Source organism: Calliphora vicina, chromosome 1 (genome assembly GCF_958450345.1).
Source record: "Calliphora vicina chromosome 1, idCalVici1.1, whole genome shotgun sequence".
Classification (NCBI taxonomy): Eukaryota; Metazoa; Arthropoda; class Insecta; order Diptera; family Calliphoridae; genus Calliphora; species Calliphora vicina.
In genome coordinates, this window is record NC_088780.1 from 164149517 (window position 1) to 164165772 (window position 16256).

The 16256-nt window shown below is 29.1% G+C and overlaps 1 protein-coding gene across 1 annotated transcript; it reads right to left on the bottom strand.

Annotated features, from left to right (window-relative positions):
- Nucleotides 1-7190: 7190 nt before the first annotated feature.
- lbe (ladybird early) lies at nucleotides 7191-15231 on the bottom strand. The gene is made up of 2 exons (XM_065511312.1): nucleotides 14173-15231; nucleotides 7191-7636 (listed from the first exon to the last, which is right to left on the bottom strand). Exons 1-2 carry the CDS (start codon nucleotides 15149-15151, stop codon nucleotides 7191-7193), a joined length of 1425 nt encoding a protein of 474 aa, XP_065367384.1. The 5' UTR covers nucleotides 15152-15231.
- Nucleotides 15232-16256: the final 1025 nt, after the last annotated feature.

Below are 16256 nucleotides of genomic sequence, written 5' to 3' on the forward strand. Positions count from 1 at the left end.
GTATTTCCTTACAACTTTATTAGTTTTATCTGTTAGTAAGGTTCTTCTTGAATGCTGTTGCTGCTGATGATGATAATGATGATTTTGATGTTTTTATATGCTTCAATCATGATTCATCTAAAAATATTTTCATTCAAGAATTCATCTGTATTAGCGGCTTCATTCTGTGATCTTGTTGTCGAGTTTATTGGCAAAGAATCATTTTTTTTGTGTTTTTTTTTACTAAAAAAAAACAACACAAAATTATGATTCTTGCACAATCACTTCCAGTCTTTAATGAGATTTATTTGTCTTCTGAAAATTCCTGTTTATAACTTTTCTTTTTTTACCTTTATTTCATCTGTTAATCATCTTTTTCATCTGTTAATACTCTTTTGCCAACATTAAACATCATAATGTGGTTAATTTTTTTATTATAACTTGATTATAATTTGTAAAATCATGTAAGGAGCAGAGTAGTACTAGCTAGTCTAATGAATGAATGAATGAATGAATGTCTGATTGTTTGAATGAATACAATCTCATTAGTTAAATGTATTTGTATCTTTACACTTTTATAAACTCATACACATAAGATACATACATCTTTGCCATCTATCTATCTATCTATCTATCTATCTATCTATCTATCTATCTATCTATCTATCTATCTGCCTATCTATTCGTTATAATAATAAATGCTAATGTTAAGTTTGTATTATAATTCATATCGATAATTTATAGAGACCACCTGATCGCTTAGAATAATTACCTCCGTAGCACATTCATTTACATATTTGCCATGCCGTTTTTGCTATAAAAATTATGCTTAAAGATCGTTGATTTATTGCTGTGAAAACCTTAATGACTGTGGTTTTTTTCTCTCTCTATTTGATTTAACGGTTTTTGAAAGATCGGTTTCATTGAACGTTTATTTCAGTGAAAGAAATACAAACATTGAAATATTATACAGCCAAGTTTATTATACTGCTACTTAAAAGTGAATGAGTTTCAAAATGAAAAAAATAACCTTCAATAAGAACCTAGATCTGGGACAGATTTTAGAAAGAAAATTATATTATAAATTTGTTGTTTCTGTGAATGGAAGCTAGTAGTTATTAGGGTTTTTCAATCGAATAAAATTTATTCGAATAATCGAGAAAAAAATATATATTTTCTAATTGAATGAATGAACATTTTTCAAGTTACAATAAACAAATTATTCGATCAATAATCGATAGTCGAATAAATCAATTTTTGGGTGTATGACTTAAAAATGCGGGATTTACAATATATAGCGTATCTGGCCACTTGGTAATCAGCTCACTGGGGTCCATTCAAAACTGATCCCATTGCGATACCCAAGAAGTAAAGGGTATCCGCTATCTTTCCATGAGAAATTCCAAATATTGAAAAATTTGAACTTTGACCTTCTCGATTTAAGGGTTGGTGTTTTCCGATTTTAGTAAAACTTTCAGACTATATTCAAAATTGCATGGACTATAATATTCTGAATAGCTTTTACTTAAAAATCATAACAGTAAGGAAATTCGCACATTTGCGAAAATATGGCCAAAAAATTAGTTTTTCTCGAAAATCGCAAAATTTAAATCGCAGGTACGGAAAAACTATAGGAGATATTGTCATACTTTTTTCACATTTTTATTCCCTATTATGTTCTCAATAAATACCAATGAGATGATTAAAAGATTCTGAAATTTGTTTAACAAAATTTTCAAAAATTTGAAAATGGAGTTTTGAAACTGCCGTTAAAAAAATATTTTTTTTGGTTATACCTGCGAATAGGTTAAGGGTATCCTACGAATACAAAAACTCATATACAAGTAAATATGGATATATTTTAAGTAAAAATAAGCTTTTATTTTAATATTTCTCAAAATATGTTAATTTTGTTCCTACGTTTCTTGTTCTAGTGGCCTGAGACACGAATGGCCTGGCGATTTTTTAATAACTTTAACATTTTTTAATTAATTTTTGTGTTTTATATCTTATTAGAACGACAATTACGTACACATATCGATTCTTTTAAATTAAATTGCAAAAGTACTTATTTAATGGCAAAATTTTACAATAACTGAAAAAATTGCACTTTTTTTCCATTGTAAATGCACCTCAAAACTAAATCACAAGACAAAATTGCATATTTAACTATAGTTTTATATATATAAAAATAATAGAGGGTATGCGTTCCAAAATTCCAAACAAACATTTTTTGGGACTCTAATGTATAATACATCCGTTGTTTCCAAGGTGAACCAACCAGATTCTCTGATGAATGTGTGGATGCGTCTTAAATTCAGGAATATGGTTCCAAGGATACGTTCCCTGAAGTTGGTCAGAGCCTGGCATTGGCAGAATAGATAGTATATAGTCCCCTTCTCTTCTTCGTTTGTTTCAATTATGCAGTATCCTGTAATAAAGGAAACAATTATGGGTCGATTAAGGATGGAAAAACGAACTTCAGTTGCTTTGTCAGTTGCCTAAATGATATTACAGATGGCAACTGGCAGCTATAATTTCTGTTGCTAAATTGTGAACCAGATATTTCTGGTTGCCCCCTGGCAACGCAACTGAAGTTCGGTTGCCATCCAAAATCGACCAATTAGACTTATTTGCTCACGACGGAATTCCATAAGTAGCTTCGTCCTGGCGGCATCTTATACGAGCCAAGTCGACCTCGCGATAACACAGGTGGATTCATTATTCGATCTGTTCTATGCAGTCTCATATAGTCTCTGCTGTACTAGAGAAATACCATAAAAGGAATCGATCCTCATCTATCATCGCACTCCTTTTGGGCAATTCTTCTGCTATACAATCACCCTGATTTCCATCGTGTCCAGGGATCCATATTACCGTTATCCTAGAATGTCTCGCTTTCTCAATTAGACAAACCCGGCATCCTCGGTTAACCTAGATATAGTGGAGACACCCGCAATTCCGTTAACGGCAGCCTATCAGTAAATATACATACATATATCTCCAGATATTCGATAATACCTCAACCAATTGGATGTACGTTTCTCAGTAGTAATTTCCGCCTGAAGAGTGCCGCTCACCGATTGCTCACCAAAGCTTATGGTGAATGTGTTTCATTGGTTTCAACGTGCGTGCGATGGTTTGTTCGGTTCAGAAGTGGTGATTTTGACACGGAAGACAAAAAAGTTTGGAGGCATTACATTATGAAGATTGTTTTCAAACTTAACAAAAGCTTTCAAAATCATTTGGAGCTACTGAAGCTGCAATTTCAAAACGTATGCGACCAGCAGTATGTATATGAATTGAAGCCGACAGTCCGTGAAAGACGATTTTGTATGGCTGAAATGCTGCTAGAACGCTATAAAACAAAATCATTTTTACACCGAATCATTACCTGCGATAGCCAAATATCCATGACTCTAAGATAATGATCTGTATTTGGTGCAGGCGCGGATCCAGGTCAACCAGTTGGTTTGGGAGGAAATCAAAATTTGTTCTACATTTTTTTTCTCTTTTTTATATGAAAACTTTTTTGGTTTTGGGGGGGGATTCCTATTTCACCCCCTCTGGATCTGCGCCTGATTTGGTGAGAGCAAAATGAAATCTGAAATCTGGCCAGATAATCAGAGGGAACACAACTGATTCGTTTGAAGCGAGCATTTGTCGAAACCACCCAGAATATGTGAGCAGACATGAAACTAAGGACTGAGATCGAAAAATTCTTAACAAACGTTTTTCATTAAAACTTTTAACCCAAGTGTTCACACCAGTGTTCACACCATTATTTGATTTTTTTGTATCAAGTTTCCTTTGTCAGTTATTGTGTTTAATGTCAATTATGCTAATTTGTTGTTTATCTGATTAAAATGAGTGACCAGAAAAAAGTGAGTCCTACAAAAAGTTGGCCAAACAATCAAAGGTCTGCCGTTAAACTGATTCCAATGTTATTAAACAGTGGCGGGAGAACTTGTCCACATAATGTTTCTAAAGCAAATAAATAGAAAGCATTTTCAAAAGAGCTCCCAACAATTTCGGTAGGAAAGCAGTCCGGTTAGGTCAGGAACTCTGTTAAAAATTTATAGGTCAAAGACAGAGCACGGAAATAGAAGTCAAGTTGTATAAAAAAATATACCTGCTGCATAATCAATGACGAAACGTACGTTTGGAAAATTTTTCGCAGCTTCCGGGTCAATATTTTTATGTTGCTGATGATCGAGGGAATCTTTAGGACTCAAAAGTAGACAATTTTTCCAAGAAGTCCTTGGTAATGCAAGCAATATGCAGTTTCGGCAAAAAAAGACAAACATTTGTTACAAAGGGCTCTATAAATACCAAAATTTACATCAAGGAATGTTTGCAAAAAAGGATGCTTCCATTCATAAGACTTCTTAGTATGTCCACTTATTTTTGGTGTGATTTGTCATCCTGTCGCTATAGTAAAAAAGTGGTAAAAGAAGAATAATGTTGACCTTAGCTCAAGGCAGAATAACTGCCTTGAGCTAAGATCAGTGGATAGATATTGGGCTCTTGTTAAAACAAAATTGAAGAGTTCAAAAAAGGTGTCCAAAAGTGTGGTAGATTTTAAACTTCGAACAAAGTGACAGAAAGCATTATAAAACAAAAATGGAAAGGGTTTCCATAAAAGGTTAAAAATTTCATCGCTAGTGATTAGAACTATAAAAATTATTATTTTTTTTTTAAATTTTAATAATAATTTCAATCAAACCCAGCAAAAATTTTGTGAATTTTTATAATGACAATTAGTTATTGCATGCATTATTTTGTAATGATTGGTGGTTACCCAGCAAATTATTTTATTTACTAGAATAAGTACTTATTTTTATACAGGTTGGTAATGAACTTTTGCATTTAGCACAGCTATCTAGTGTGTTTGACTGGAAAACGGGAGGTTAGTGGTTCGCCACCTGTCAAAACCATTAATTTTTTTGTTCATATCATATTCATTTATATGTTGATGTTAAAACTATTGTTAACATACAATAAAATAACTCGTACATGGAGCATTGAGTTAGAAGCTTGACTATCAAACACAAGCAAATAATGTGACTGTTCGATTCCCTCCCACACAAGGCAATATTTTTTTGTTTTTTTTTAGCTACATATTCTTGTTGTGAATTTACTACTTATTTCTTAACTGATTGTAAGTATATTTGTAATCTTGACCAATGAATTTTTTAAAAATCTCGAACAGAGATAAGTAGCGCTTCAGTCAAATAATAAGTAGTTATGCCTTGGCTCCAATATTACTTGCTGGCTTACTAAGTAAAGTTTAATATTAAGAAACCATTAAAGAATTTTTCGATCTCAGTCCTTAATGTTCCATAATAATAACACCCGGCTACATGTGGTGAAGTGGTGGGGATGTTTTGCCTCACCCGCTTTATAGTCCAGACCTTGCCCCGTCACGCTACTATTTGTTACGATCGATGCAGAACGCTCTCTCTGGGATACGATTCACTTTGGAGCAGAGTATCCGAAATTGGATTGATTAGTTTTTGGTCTCAAAATATGAGCAGTTCTTTTGTCTCGGAATCCATATGTTGCCAGAAAGATGGGAAAAGGTCACAGCTAACAATGGCAAATATTTTTGGTAAATTTATATTGTACAAATGTTACAAAATAAAAGCTAAAAATTTTAAAAAATCTCTCATTTTTAAGTCATCCACCCAATAACTTAGGAACATGTATCTTTACATACTATTGAGATAAAATTGCCCCACAATTGCTGCAGAATTAATTGATCAACAAGTAGATTTGTTTCGTTAAACTGCAATTAGGTTAAACACATTTTTATACCTTACACGCAGAAAAAAAATATAGTTGGGCATGGTTACTGTAACCATTTCAATATTGTTACAAGTTGTTTAACTATATTATAGTCACAGTAACCATTTACATGAATGAGGTAACAATAATATGGTTAATTTATGATTCACATGATTGTATCCACCATATATATGGTTACAGTAAACAAATATATGTTTGTGACAACCATTCATATGATGAAGGACTTATCATATTATGTTGCTCTCGGCTTAAGGATTATCATAATCTGAGAACAACATATTATGATAAAATTATTCATCATAAATATGGTTGCCACAAACATATATTTGTTTACTGTAACCATATATATGGTTGATACAATCATGTGAATCATAAATTAACCATATTATGGTTACCACAATCATGTAAATGGTTACTGTGACTATAATATTGTTAAAAAACTTGTAACAATATTGAAATGGTTACAGTAACCATGCCCAACTTTAAATGTTAACACTATTTAAATGGTTACAGTAACCATGAACAATTATATTTTTTCTCTGCGTGTAATCTTGTTATTTATATTTACTGGAACTGGTAGATTAAGTTAAACCGCAGTTTATTTATTTAACTTATTCATATAAATAATCAAATGCTGTTTTAATTTTAATCCCTTTTAATAAAGAAAATAAAACTCAATTATTTAATATTTTTAAATATTTGTTTTAATTGTTTTTTTTTTGTTGGTTTTTTACTGTTATTATTAAATATTCTTTTGTTATTATTCTCATTATATTTTTTTTAAAACTGTTTACTTACTCAGCTAAATATTTACAAACATTATTTTTGTATTTTATGTAAAATTAATTAAAAGCTAAATAAAAATTAATTTAATAATACAAACAAATTTTTTAGATTTGTTGAGTTACTTGCTATACATACAATATTAATTAACTAAATTCATTAAAGGAAATAAATTAAATTATATTACAATTATTTACAAACAATTTTGAAACTTTTCTCAGAAGTTTCCTGCCTGCTCTTAAGGACATCTTTTAAGATCTTCTAAAGCTGCTCGTTTTAAGTCATTTGTTTTTTCTAGTTTTGTTTTCATATAATGTCTTTCTGCTTTCTTTGGTGTTTCGGGGTAAGGAGTTCGGAGCCCCAGTTTAGAGGAATGATTTGTTAGAGATTTTAGTGCTATGAATCACATTTTTTTGCCGGAGTTGAAGTTGCATTAATTTCAGCAACTTAAAAGTATGAAAGAGTATGTTTTTATGGTTTTTATTTGTTTATAAAGATAAATCACGGTCTTTTTTATATCTCTCTCTGTTGCTTTTTCGCTCTCAATTTATTAAATTTTTAGATTTTATTGCTGTTTTACTGTACTCAAATCTTGTTTTGAGCAAAGTTAAAATACGCTTTCATTTCTGAGGCGATAATGTTTGCATAGAGGAGTTAGCTGGGTGTCCTGTCATTGAGGGCATCATACCAGCCGCTGCTGCAGCCGCTAAACTCTCCATAACAGCGGCATCGGGATGCAGAGGCTTCTTTTTCAGTATACTCAAATCATTGACATTTTCCAGAAACGATTTATGACCCGAGAATACCTTAACACTTTCAAAATCCTTTTTCAATTCCTCAATATCACGCTTTTGCTTGGCTCGTCGATTTTGGAACCAGGTTATCACCTGGGCATTGGAGAGCCCCAGAGAGGCAGCAATTTCATCACGATCGGCGGGCGACAGGTACTTTTGATACAGAAAACGTTTTTCCAATTCAAAGATTTGATGATTGGTAAAGGCAGTGCGTGACTTGCGCTTCTTTTTGGGCTGTGGCCGATTCGCAAAGATGTCCAAGTGGGATTTGTCTAAAATTAAAAGAAACACAGAGAGAGGGAAATTAATATATTGTTTGTTTGTTTGTAATTAGTTTATAATTATTAAGGTATTAAGTAATTTGTTAAATACTTAGTTTCTAATTCATTGTAAATATTTGTATTGAATGTCATTAATTTTATGCATTTCATTTTAGGAGACTGAGGGCGTTACTTGTTAAATAATAGTGAGGTTTTGTTTTTTAAATAATTGTCAAGTTGTTTGTAACGTATGTACTTGAAAACTTGTCATTGTTAGTAGTGAGTTTTTTTTCATTATAGAGAGGGTATTCAGGTTTAAGAACAAATGTTTTTCTATTGCTTCAATAATAACTTTTGCCTTTTTATATGAATAGCCTTAACTAATAATTCCTTCTTAATTATATTTCCATTACATTATACAATAAATAATTTACACTTGCTACGTGCTGCTGCTACTTGCCATATTTTGTTAATAATTATATTCCTACATTTATTATTTATCAATTGACAAGTGATTAATGATTATGACGCTGCTGTTGCTGTTGCTATTGCTGTGACTGCATTCAATGTAATTAATTAACTTTTGATTTAATGTCAATATTTCTTCATATTCAACACATTCGGCAGTTTTGTTTTTATTTTTAAGCTTAAGGCTTAATTCAAACCAATCCTATCACTTTGAAGTGTCGATCATGTATTCAGAAAAAATTTGATCATCTTGAATAATTTTGAATACATTTTGATTAATTTTTGTTGGAAATTAGTTTGGGATTTTTGTACGTTTAAGCAATTAATATAACGTTTCTTAAGCTTGTTAATTTGTAGAGGAGGTGATACTCTTCGCAGACTGTTTAATGTTTAACATTTTTGGGGTTTAATGTTTTTTTTCCCCAAATTTTTTTATTATAGTTTAATATGGTTCTGTTTTGAAGTCGTTAATAGAGCGGCTTTAGTTCAAAGCCAAAAAGCCGTAGTTGTTTAATAAACTGAATCTTATTTATTTTGTTGTTGTCTGGCTACCGTTTGATTTGATTACTCGCTCGGTGGGTATGTGTCGAAGAGCTGGTTTTCACTTCACAAAACAGCTGGAATTTTGTTGTTCAAAAGGTTTTATTTTCTATCACTTTGTTTGGGTAACGATTTAGTCAAGAGATTTGTTAGCAATTTCGAAAATTTGTTTAGTTAAAGTAATAAAATTTTGAAATTTTGGCTACATATTGTGAAAAATATAATAAAGAAATCAATCTGTATGATTTTATTATTCCTAAATACTACTCATACTTTAAACCCAGTAATGTTTCTAAAATATTAGTAGAAGCTGCTATAGTAATGCTGTAACTGTCGTAGTAATCAGTTACAGGTAGTGATAGTAGTTGTACATAAACACTCTTGTGGTAAAAACGATCTTGTGTTACAAAACGCATTGATCCGATGACAGAAGCAAAGAAATATAAAGTTTTGAGACAGGATCCAAAACAGGATTAACTTAAAAAACAATCTTTAGTTTAAACTGCTGTGTCATAATCAAGAAACTGTAGTTTATACTAAAGTTTAAACACAGAATTTCAGAACTGTAGTTTAAACTAAAGTTCAAAGACAGAATCCAAAAACTTTAGTTTAAAGACAGAATAATATTATTGTAGTAAAAATTATAGAAACAAGGAGCTATAGTTTAATCTAAAGTTTAAATACAAAATCAAAAGTAAAAAGTTTTAACTAAATTTTAAAAATAAAAGCAAAGAACTGTTTTTTAAACTTTTTTGTTACAATCGGGGAACTATGGTTTAAGTACAGAATTCAAAAACTGTAGTTTAAACTAAAGTTAAAAAACTGTGGTTTAAACTAATATTTAGAAACATAATCAAGTAACTGTAGTTTAAGCCAAAGTTGATAGACAGAATCAAGTAACTGTAGTTTAAACTAAAGTTTAAAGACAGAAATACAGTCTTAAACTTAACATTACTTTTTTGTTTTTTAAGCTGATTTTTGAATTTTTCTTCCAGAATAGTTTATTTTTGAAAAATAATTCAAATCGGCTACTTTTACAAGGAGTACTTTTTTGAAATATTTAAAATCTTAATAACTTTTCAAATATTTGATATAATTTTTTTTTAAATTTTTAAAGAATTATTCGAATATTCTTGTTAAACGAAATTTTTTTTAAAAATTTCCATATTTGGTACTTTTTTAAAATGGTACCTTTTTGAATTTTGTGTAAAATTGGTAAAGTATAAAAAGAATTTTTAAATTAAAAGAACCAACATAATTTTAAAACAAATTTGGTACTTTTTATAAAAAGTACATTTTTGTATTATGTATAAATTGATGTAATCCTTAATAATTTTTAAGTATTTTTTTTAGTATTAATGAAATTCTTAATAATTTATAAAATTTGTTTGACTTAAAATAACATTTTAAAGATGTTTTAAAAGTTTTGGTACTTTTTGGAAAAAGTACATTTTTGAATTATGTACAAATTAATAAAATTCTTAATAATTTTTAAGTATGTTTTTAATATTTATGAAATTCTTAATAATTTAAAAATTTTTATAGCTTAAAATAACATTTTTAAAGAAGTTTTAAAAATTTGGTACTTTTTTGAAAGGTACTTTTGCTTGTTTTTTTGTTATTTAGTATCTTATTATAGTAATTTTTAACTAAATTTAATATTATAGTTGTTTTCTAAAAAAGGGGTAATTTTGTGAAAAAGTACTTTTTTGAAATATTTATAAATTCTTAAGAATTATTCCATACCAATTAAAATTGTTCACAAACTTTAACCATTTAGGGTTACCTTTTCTATTTTAACATAAATTTAGTAAAATATTTAACATATTCCCAAATTACACTTAACAAGAAAAATTGTTTTTAAAAACCTGGTACTTTTGGAAAAGCTAGTTTTTGAAATATTTATTAAATTCTTAAAAAATTTTTCAATATTTTACTAAAATTTATGTTTTGCATAAAATTTTAAATGTTTGTTACTTTTTTTTGTAAACGATAGCTATTTTTTAAATCTGGTACTAAATCTGAAAAGTACTTTTTTTAAAATTTATAAAATTCTTTAAAAATATTTAAAAATTTCATTCAAAAATTTGTCAATATTTTACTAAAATTTATGTTTTGCATAAAATTTTGAATGTTTGTTACTTTTTTTTGTAAACGATAGCTATTTTTAAATCTGGTACTAAATCTGAAAAGTACTTTTTTTAAAATTAATAAAATTCTTTAAAAATATTTAACAATTTCATTCAAACTGACATATTAAATGTTTGGCAATTTTTTTATTCAAATCAGGTACTATTTATATAAAGTACTATTTGTAATAATAATAAATTCATGAAATTCTTAATAATTTTTTAAATATTTTAATCAAGGATACAAATTTCACAAAATTTTAAACATTTGGTACATTTTTTGAAAAAGTACTTTTTAAAAAAAGAAAATGAATTTGCTTATTTTGAATACATAAGTATTAAACAAATTTAATCATTCTCTTCAAAATTTTAATACACTTTAAAGCAGTTGGTACTTTAAAACAGTCTTACTATACTAATTGTTCAACATTCGAACCACTTTCTCAGCACAAAACAAACACTTGTTCACTTACTAACTGCAACCCCAAAACGACAAAACTCTTCTACACTCCCTTCTAATCTTAGTCATTAACTAATTTATGTCAAGTACTTTACAAGTACTACATACTTAAAAAGGTTTCTAGAAGTGCTTATATTATAAAACAGAAAAAGGAGTTTTGTTTTGGTTTGTATTGTCACATGTCTGGCTAATGTCAATACAATAAATAATTTGAAATTTGAGCAAGAACATGCAGCAGAAGAAAAAAAAGTAGTATTTTAAAAGATATTTAATAATGATAAATATACTTATGTAATAAAATAAAATAATATTGAATATTCTTAAGAAAACACTTGTATTTAGACATTTGTTTGAAATACTTAAAAATTGAAATGTTTCAATATTTTTTACTTGTTCATTCCAGGAATTGTTTATCTGTTCAGGAGTCTCAATGTCTGGTGAGTTTTAAATATGAATTTTCATAATGTTTTATGATTATGTTGATATTTCCATATAATAACATAAATTCTATAAGAGATAATTATAAAAAAATTATCATTAAATTTTTTATGTTTATCATAAGGTCTCTAGGGCATTTGGTATCTGTGGATAGTTTTATGTCTATAATTGATTTGTGTTGTGTTTAAATCATTTTTTTTTTAAAAAATGTCATTATCATTTTACATTCTTTAAAAACTCATGTCATAATTGTTATTTAGCAGTTAAACTAATTAAGAGTTTTCAGTTAAAACTAATTACTTGTTATCTTGTTGTAAAGAAAATTTAACAAATTTAATATATTTTGAACTCATTACAATAAAAATTAATTTTAATTTAGAATTTAACTGAAATTTATTTTATATTTTTTCATACAGTGCGTAACAAAAATGCCTAGCTTATGTTTTTCGTGCTATAATTTTATTTAATTTATTTACTGTATATTTTTCTTCAATAATTTTTGTATAAATTTCAAATATTTCATGTTATTTAAAATAATGTGTTTTTGGCATCGTGAGACATTTTTGTTTCAATTTAAAATTTTAAATATCTTTATTTAAGCAATTAAATTAAGTTATTTATCAGTCTTAGTATAATGTTGTTTTTTTTAGGTTTTTGTTAAATTGAATTCTTTTTTTTCTTGTTTTTTTTTGTTAAATTTAAATTAGCTGTCAAGTAAGCAGCAGAAGGTAAATGGCATTGTGTCTTATTATTTGACATTTCTCATTAATTTTTATAGTTCGTTTTTATCTTATTATTGTGCGTTGAACGCAAACACACATTGTTGTTGTTAATTTAACATTAATTAATTTAAAATTATATTTATCAAGTGATGATATACATATAAAATGTGTAGCAGCTCGAATTGCTATATATTCAATTTAAATAAAACTTTACAAGATATGAATGACAAAAACTATACTTTTTTTTGACAAATTTAAGTAGAATTAACAAAGAGAATAGTCAAAATCGAGACACTTAAACAATTCCAGACGATTTTTTGTTTAAACTAAATAATTTTCTTTGAATTTCAAAATTGGTACTTTTTTAAAAAAGTAGTTTTTTAGAATTTTAAGAAATAATATAATTTTGAAGGCATTTTTAAATCTTGAGTTTAAATCTTGTTAAAAGTTCTTTTTTATGCAATTTTTAAAACAATTTCTCAGAATTTGGTACTTTTTGAAAAAAGTACTTTTTTCGAATGTTTCATAATAGGCACTTAAAGAACTTCAGACGATTTTTTTTTTTCAAAAAATAAATCATTTTCTTTGAAAATTTTGCTACGTTTTTTAAAAAAGTACTTTTTCGGAATTTTGATAATAACATAATTTTGAAATCATTTTGAAATCTTAAGTAATAACTCTGATTTTAAACTCTGTTTTTGTTGTTAAAAGTACTTTTTTATGCAATTTTTAAAACAATTTCTCAGAATTTGGTACTTTTTGAAAAAAGTACTTTTTTCCAAATATTTCAAAAGAGGCACTAAACTATTTCAGACGATTTTTTTTTTGTAAAACTAAATAATTTTCTTTGAATTTGAAAATTTTTTTTAAAAAATTACTTTTCGAATTTTTGGAAATATATAATTTTGAAAGCATTTTTTAATCCTGAGTAATACTTCTGATTTAAAACTCTGTTTTTGTTGCTAAAAGTACGTTTTTATAAAATTTTACAGAATTTGGTACTTTTTTAAAAAAGTACTTTTTCCAAATGTCTTAAACGTGCCACTAAAACTATAATAAATGACTTTTCATAAGAAACTTCATGATATTATTTGCATTAGAAAAATTGGGTATCATTTTTTAAAAAGTACTTTTTTTAGAATGCTTCAAAATTGGCACTTAAAGAACTTCAGATGTTTTTTTTTTTTGAAAAACTAAATCATTTTCTTTGAGTTTGAAAATTTTGCTCCTTTTTTTAAAAAAGTACTTTTTCGGAATTTTGAAAATAATATAATTTTGAAGGCATTTTTAAATCTTGAGTAATAACTCTGATTTAAAACTCAGTTTTTGTTGTTAAAAGCACTGTTTTATCCAATTTTTAAAACAATTTCTTAGAATTTGGTACTTTTTGAAAAAAGTACTATTTCAAAATTGGCACTTAAGCAATTTCTGACGTTTTTTTTAAACTAAATAATTTTCTTTGAATTCGAAAATTTTGGTACTTTGTTTCAAAAATTACTTTTTTGGAATTTTTAGAAATACACAATATAATTTTGAAGGCATTTTTAAAATCTTGAGTAATAACTCTGATTTACAACTCAGTTTTTGTAGCATTTTATGCAATTTTTAAAGCAGTTTGGTACTTTTTCAAAAAAGTACTTTTTCCAAATTTCTTAAAAGTATCACCAAAACTATATTAAACGAATTTTTATAAGAAACTTTATGATATTACTTTAATTGGCTACCTTTTTTAAAGGTACTTTTGTAATCTTTTCAAGTTGTAAAATAAAATTTAAGTCTAACGAAACCTACCTTGTTCTTCATCGAAATCTTTGGTGGTCATTTGAAACAAAGCATCCAAGGGAGTGCCATTTGGTTTTGTTTTGCCGCCACTCGAAGAGGCCGCCGCACTATTTGAACTATTACCGGATGCATTGGAGCCATTCGCACCACCACCACCACTGCCATTATGTTGAGATCTTTCTTGTGAAGATTGGGGAGAATGTCTGGTGTGTAAATCACCCGAAGAGCGATTAATTTCCGGTGAACAACAATCACTAGCCGCTGAACTGCTACGCTCACTGCCACTCTCCGAGGGTATAATATCCATGCCGTTCATATGTCGCAAAAGCTGAGCCTGGGCATTGAAATGTTCCTGCAGCTGGCGGTGATAATCCAAAGCCAATCTTTGTTCGTAATGTAAAAGGGCGGATGGTATGAATGGTCTTACGGGCATGGGACCTAATAAATGATCCCAGGGTCTTACCACATGAGCAGAACCGGGTAATAACATGGCTGCGGGATGAGAGCCCGTCACTATATCCAAAGGCTCGGTGCGGGGCTGTAATAGACCTGAAGAAGATCTCTGAGAGGCGGGTGGTGGCGACACTGAAGAGCTATCACGTTTTTCATGACCCAAAATATCGGCTATGGAAAAACTTTTCACACCCTCCAAATTTGATTTTGTATTGCCGGTATTTGAGTTGGAATTTTGCAGTTGCACCGGACTGGGAGATCTTTCTTTAGTACATTCGCTATCGTCGGACATTCTTAGACGTTTGAGAGGCTGAAAATATTCCTCAGGCATATTACCGACGGCAGCGGCACGTGTTAAGCCAGCAGCAGCGGCGGCGGCTACGGCATGTTGATGTTGTATGATTAACTGTTGTTGATGATGCAATAAATCGATGGCGGTGCGGTTTTGTGTTTGGGGCAAAGGGCTGGGTGCACCGCCCACCGAAATTTCAGATTCTGCTGGACTGGCGGGACGCATGGTGGGTGGACAAAGCATAGCAAAGGGTATCCACACTTTGAACAAAAGGGTTAGAAAACACTTAATAACACTCACAAAATTCTTTAAAATTTGTTTAGTTTTTTTTTTAATAATTTTTAGTTAAAATTTTTAATTATGTTTTGTTACTAATTAATTGTTGTTAATTTAAGTATTTAGTATATTTTTTTGTAACATTTATTTTTAAAATTTTGTATTTTTTTTAGTATTTTTTAAACACACGACCGTTTTAACGTCTTGTCTCGTTTACTGTTCACCACATACTAAAATCAATCAAAGCACAATCATTTCTCAATTTGACTCAAGTCTTTGCTCTTTGTTGTTTTTGTTTAATGCTCACAAATTGTAACAGTTTTTTTTTATTTTTGTTTGGTATGTTGTTGTTCGATTTTCTATATGTATTGGCTGGCTGTTGTTGTTATTAATGTTATATGATCTTATTTTCTTGTTAACACTATGCTCGCATATTTTCTCTTTAGAGAAAAAAAACTAAACGAATGAACACGATGATGTTTAAATATATGTATTGCTATTAATGTTAATAATGATGATGATGAGGTACGACAAGCAGTTACAATTTTCGAAAAGTTATTTGAAAAAAAAACCGAAAAAATCCAATAGAGTAGGACCTTTCCACTCGATGTTTCACAGTCAACTGTTCGAAACTAGATTGAAGATTGCTAACTAGACAAGTTGATTTTCTTGTTTTGGTTTTTTCAGTTTTTCGTTTATTTTTTTTTATTTTTTTTCAGTTCTGTGTTGCTGTTGTGCTGACATATGGCTGGATGGTTGGTAGAATGGTATGAGCACGATGGTGGTGGTGGTTGTTAGAGTTTATAAATGTGTTTGTGTGTATCCGTAAGTTAGTTTGAGGTTGTTAGCTGCTGCTGGCTGCTCTGGCACGTTAAGGTTTAAATATTCGTGTCTTGTTTGTCGGTGGTTAAACTTAGGACGTCATTTATGTGTTCCCAACACACAGATACAACACACACGGGCAGTCAGTCAGTCCACAACCAGGCAGGCAAGGCAGGCTGGCAATCAAATCATAACCACCGAACAAAACGAACGATAAGGCAAATAGCGTAAACAACAGCAACAAACAAGC

Coding starts and splice junctions, on each gene's coding strand:
- lbe (XM_065511312.1), bottom strand. CDS start 15,151: ATGCTTTGTCCACCCACCATGCGTCCCGCCAGTCCAGCAGAATCTGAA. Junction 7,637..14,172: donor AGATTTCGATGAAGAACAAG/GTAGGTTTCGTT, acceptor TTTTAATTTTAG/ACAAATCCCACTTGGACATC.